The sequence below is a fragment of the Dermacentor variabilis genome, chromosome 4 (assembly GCF_050947875.1).
Source record: "Dermacentor variabilis isolate Ectoservices chromosome 4, ASM5094787v1, whole genome shotgun sequence".
Classification (NCBI taxonomy): Eukaryota; Metazoa; Arthropoda; class Arachnida; order Ixodida; family Ixodidae; genus Dermacentor; species Dermacentor variabilis.
Window position 1 is genome coordinate 77056599 of NC_134571.1, and position 6000 is coordinate 77062598.

The window sequence follows — 6000 nt, forward strand, 5'->3', positions numbered from 1 at the left end:
GTTTCTTCACGATTCTCTGTAAGAAGGGGGGAGGGTGACCGCGTCTTCGGTATGCTTTTGTGTAAGTTGTGTAAATGGAAGGTATTGGCCCTTGATAAATTTTAAAGCAAATAGCTTTCCTCAGCTATCGTGCTGGGTTCCTTAGTGGATAGAACCTACGCAGACAGATTAAGGGAGAAAAGGCAGTCACTTCCCACGCAGGCGCTTGCACTGCTGAAAACGAGATACGTCGAAGGAGTTGTCTTATCTAGCCACCTATGCTACCACTACAAATATTTCGGTTAGCGGCACTGTTCTCTACAGACTTGTCCAATAAAGCAACAAATGCCATCTAAATATTTCCACTTCCCCAAATATGCTCATGCAAGCGTATCATTCCTTTAATAAAGCGAACATATTTCAAGAAGCTTTGCCGGCTGCACATATATATGTCCTGTCATTCGCTCCGCCAGCTTCTATTACGCGCTTGCACCCCTCCCCCCCCCCCCCCACACACACACATGGGACACACACCTACCCCTCCCGCGCGTGCGCACACGCGAAATGTTAGAAGCTAGCATAAATGCCTTCGGTATGCTGTGAAACGTGACCACGAAAGATCGCACTCAGCTATTCGCTTACAAAGACAATCGACTTCTATGCTTTTTGCACAGTCTCTTCCCTAGGTAGCATGAAAAAAAAAAAAAGAAAATGTGATACGACTGCTTCTGCTCCCCTTTCTCTTCCAAGTCTTGCAGAAGTTTTCTAACACTGTAAAATAACGTGCTGTATTATAGCAGCACTGTCATGACGCCACTCTCGGCAAAGCCGCAAGGCAACAGCGTGCTTGCGTTGTGATAAAGGCACGCCAAATAATGAATCACTTTGTAGCCGAGCGACTATCGCCTACAGAGCCGGTCAAGAAGATTGTGACCAAGGAGCATGTGGCGCGAGGATGGAGCACGCTGGCGCGCTGAGCGGCCGTGGTATTTGCCGCTCCAGAGATCCAGCGGTACTATGGCTGGCTGGCCTAAATAAACCGTGGCCACGGCGGATACCTCTTCGCGCTGCGCCCCACAAATTGGTGACACTGGACGACCGGGCCCAGCCATGCCAGCGTCAACGCATCGACTCTACAAAGGCAAGAGTGACGTGGCCTCACGCGGTCCGGCAGAGGTCCCGCGGTTGTAGGGTGTCCGGGAATTCCACATCGACATGCCGGAAATCTGGTTTGTCCAGCTGACCAGCCACTTCCGTCTCAACAAGGTTCCAGGCTCCAGCTGCGACCCTCCGACCCCGACTTGTACGAGGACTTGCGGGCAGCCGTCCTTGCTCATTACGTCACCTCTAGCGCTCAGTCGCAACAGCTCTCGCCATTCGAACCGTTGCGTCATTCCGCGTCTTGTCGTCCCCACATCCTGTAGTGGCGTCGGCTGCTACAACACGGCCGCCAGAATGCACAGACTGCACGGAAGAGGCAGCCCCGCGTGCTTGGATTGCAGCGAGGAGGAGACGCTTGAGCACCTTCTGGTCCGCTGCCCGGCCTTCGATGTTGAGCGCACTGCGCTCTTTGCATCATACCGTCGTGTGGGACTGCCCTGTGACTCGGAGGCAGCACTTCTCTTTCCGGCAGCCCACCCTTCCATCGTCAAGAAAGTGCTTCCTGCCCTACTTGACTTTTATTGTGACACGCAGCTCAGAGCGCGGTTGTAAGCCCCACATTGCTTCTTCAACCTTCTTGTTATTTTTTTCCGCCTTCTTTTCCTTCTCTCCCTGATCTTTTTCTCCCCACTCCCCTTTCCCTGTGCAGTGCTGTTGAGGTGGCCTCCTCTCAAAGACAGTTACGGCACTGCACTTCTCTATTCCTCTCCTTCAAAAGTCACTACACCCACATCCTGTAGTGGTGCGACTGTCGCCTCCAGAGCCGATGAAGAAGACGACGACTCACGAGCACGTGGCGCGAGGAAGGGACACGCTGGCGCGCTCGACGTGAGTGGCCGTGGGATCGGCCGCTCCAGACAACTGTGGCGCCATAGCTGGCCGGCCTAAATAAACTGTGGCCACGACGGCCCCGTGACTGGCCGCTCGAGGCACTTTGCGTGTATTCACGGGCCTCTTTCGCGTTAGGAAAAACACTTTTATGTAGCACGTATGGAGCAACAGAACGCTGTATGGGGACTTTTTCATGTTGATCTACAATCTTTCTCATTTGCCTTTTTCGTCTAATTACATTTGGGAAATTTATTACTTAATGAGGTCTCGTTCTGTAACTAGGCGGAATGGAAAAAGAAGATAATGTGAATATATCCAAGCGACGGCAAACATTACCTTCGTCCTGCCGAGCTACGTGGCATTTGCATATCTTTGAATATTGGTACATGATAGTTGGCACACTCTTTATACGTGGAAGAAGGGTGTCGATGTAAATTTATGATTGAAATAAAGCACTATTTTAAAAGGTCACATGCGCAATCAGTCGCAGCGTCCACAGCGAAAGTGCGTTCAATATGCGGCGCAGCACGTCTCCCCCGAATCCAGTTCGCTCGCTGAGCCCTCGCACAATTTTTTGCCGCTCAACCGCAGAGCGCCTTTCGTCACATTGAACCTTCTTCCCTTATACCCTCGTACTAATGTATAAATTTTGGACACCTACCAATAAATCGTCAGTTGGAAGTCAGCGCTTGCCCTCGTCTCGTTATCGTCTCATTATCGTCCGTGTGTCGCCTTTGCAGTTTTGACTCACCAATGCGGATTACCAACTATCTCAGTCCAAGCTTGCTGATTATGATCCTCGTTGATGCGGACGGCATGTCAATTTGGCAGAGCTCGCTTCCCTTGCTAACGGCTATTTAGGTACTAACTCCATAATGGCGTCAATAACTACAGTGGCACCGGATCTCGAAGCAACGTCGCGAAGCCATAATTGACCAGCTCAGAGACTCTAGAGCCATGATAGATACAGGCTTGTACGTGAAGAATACATGTATAATTAATTACTTGTAAGAAATTGCATTTTTACTGGTGATTTTACAAAATAAAAGTTACTTTGTTTAATAAGTAACGCTCATTGTAATTCAATTACATTTTTCAGTACCCAATTACATGTAACCAGTTAGTTTATTTACGAGGCAAGCTTGAAGAGGAGACTGCAGCTTTGAGAATCTGAATTCTGTGAAAACTGCAGAATAACAGCCGAGATTGTGCTATGCAGCAGCCTCTCGGGTGTTCATTTCCAGACAGGCAAACCCAGGGGTTCAGTGTTTGTTTCCTCATTGAACCCCTGCTGGTATGTCTCAATAGCTAAGACCACTTAGAACCTTAATGCAAGGGAATCACATGCAGATGATGTTTTTCAGCATTTCAATGGCCCAACCAGACGTGCCCTTTGCAATTCCCAGCAACAATGAGGCGCTGAAATTTATACAGGACGCCGATGCTGAGTAACCATAATTTTGTGTGGAAGATCCGCATACATTACATCATCGCCCGACCCCCAGCGCGCATATTGAGCAAACTAGCTCAGCTTTCTGTCTTTCCATTTCACTCCTCCTCAAGGGAGTTTTCAGTGTCGCTGTTGAGGACTTCCCAACAGAAATGTAGGACGATGACCAAAGAAAAAAATGTAAGTGCAGATAAGCAATGTATCAAGGGCTGTAGAGGGTGCACTAATATGGGCTAGGCTAGCTCGTTCTGTTTACTGTACCTATATGCTATATTAAAAGTATGTCAGGAAAAAAATTAACGTAGCAGTAATCAGTTACTTTCCAGCAAATACTCAGTTTCGTGGGGCAGTATTTCGTAACTGTAGTCAATTGCATTTTTGAGTGAAGTAATTGTAGTTGTAATTCGTTTCTTTTTTTCTTTAACGTGCACAAGTCTCATTAAGGACTGCCACGCCGCATCGCTAGCGTGGCAGCTCTGATTCGCACTTTCGTTCCGCGCTGTAACCAAAGATGGGGCATAGTGCTGGTACTAAAGGATATTTGGCGCTAACACTTTTAAGTGTTTGGAACCCTCTCGTTCGCAGCGAAGCACGACAGCTAATCCTTCATGGCGGCGCTTAACTCTAACGCTAAGCATAGCCACTTGTTTTACGTAACAGAACAAGGTCGCTATTTATCATTTATTGGCGAACATAGCTGTCGAGGGGAGATTCTTTGCTACCATGCGCAAGTACGTCGCGACAGGCGATGCCATCTGGGGACTGTGCATCTGCAAGCAATATAGGTATATCGCAAAAGTGGTGGCATATAAATAGCCCTCACTCACAATTGGCGTGGCCATGAGCCACACACTTCGGTGGATCATTATCATCACTCATGTGCGCTTCACCATAGTTGAAAGGGAGTTGCTAAGTAAAAATCGACTTGAACGTGAATGCCCAGTCGCGTGGCCTTGTGAATAGTGCGGCTAGTCTGCAAGTCAGATACTCTGGCCTGTGTGTTAGTCACTGTCCAAAGAGTTCGGCACTTTGCAGCATCCTGCTTTGACTCAGTGCTTTGAACAGAACTCGGCAATTAATGGCATTGACGTAGTCGTTGTAATATCTTTGGGAAATTAATTACCAGTGACACTGTCATAAATGATTGAGAAAAAGAAGACACCTTATTATCGACAGGGACCAGTACAACTTGATGTGGGAAGTGTCTGCAGTTCCCATATAGGTGCATGGGCTCAGGCTGGTCCAACCTCAGTACGTGACAGAGATGGAAGGCAGCTCGAGGCCTACCTAAATGTCTTTGGTCTCAATAGGGGACAGGCCCGGGCCAATATAGAGTTGCATTTCATTATAGGTTGGCATAAGACCTTTCATTGTTGCTACTCCGTGTTTATTTATGTGCTAGCCGCAAGGCCAAGTGGTTCCTCACAACGACGTTGTAAGACAACGTGTTTTGATTTATTAAAAGCAACTTGAAAATTGAAGCCGTTTAAATGCCACTCGGTCTAAATTTTGACATTTTCCTTTTATCTTAGCATTCCTGTACATTCAGAGCACAGGTGCTCTTCTCTGGCTGGTTCGCGTATAGAGTGAAAGGAAGGGCTGGCAAAGACGATTCCTGCATTGCCGAAAGTGTCAGTATGCTGGCCAACAGCTCCTTGGGACTCATCAGCACAGGCGCCAATAACCTGGAATATACAATCACTGGGAATTATACTCACATTATGATTTGTAGTCCAACCAAACCCCTGAAGAACATTATGGAGTGCATTGATACTGAAAATGGGGCGGAGATTAAGCAGCTATAATGAAATAAGTTGCAAATAAACTGCATACGGTCTGGTGCTAAAAATAAAGCTTAGAGACATAGGTCTGTGTACACCTACGTTGCTTGACTAAAATACTTTGGAAATGTTTTAATTACTAGTGTTTTTATTCGCACGCATAAAAGCAGACGTTGGCACCAAGGACGTCGCGCCGTCTCCTGCTTCTCACGTGAAAAACAGAAATAAATCACATGTAAAAGAACGCCACAAAGGTAACCAAAATACATTGTAAAACAAAGTTGCACTAAGACCTTAAACCATGAAATGCAATTCAAGATACGACAAACACTGTAGCTGCACTACACATATACATCTCCTGAGAACAATTGATATAAATATGAATGTTTAATTTCAAATATATGAAATGGCGCAAACACACACACACACACACACACACACACACACACACACACACACACACACACACACACACACACACACACACACACACACACGCACACGCACACACGCACGCACGCACGCACGCACACACACAGACACACACACACACACACACACGCACACACACACACACACATACACACACACACACACACACACACACACGCACGCACACGCACACGCACACACACACACACACACACACACGGTAAATACTTATGTGCACTTGTCATATTTATTGACAAATGAGTTAGCTCTAAAACTAAAACATATTCCAAATGTCTAGCGCCATCTATTGACTTTCAGCAAAGCGCCAATCTCTATCTTACCCAAAGCACGGCAAAATGAAATTGC

General features: G+C 47.1%; 1 protein-coding gene across 2 annotated transcripts in view; it reads left to right on the plus strand.

The window, feature by feature from the left end:
- Positions 1–5298, plus strand: part of LOC142577833 (uncharacterized) — a 31663-nt gene extending 26365 nt beyond the window's left edge. The window contains exon 6 of one of the 2 annotated variants that reach the window (XM_075687279.1): positions 4954–5298. In XM_075687279.1, coding sequence (XP_075543394.1) covers positions 4954–5226 — 273 coding nt within the window. In that variant the 3' untranslated portion in view covers positions 5227–5298. Of the gene's footprint in view, positions 1–2253; positions 2387–4953 lie in introns of those variants that run through there. The other variant, XM_075687280.1, reaches the window with a different exon arrangement.
- Positions 5299–6000: the final 702 nt, after the last annotated feature.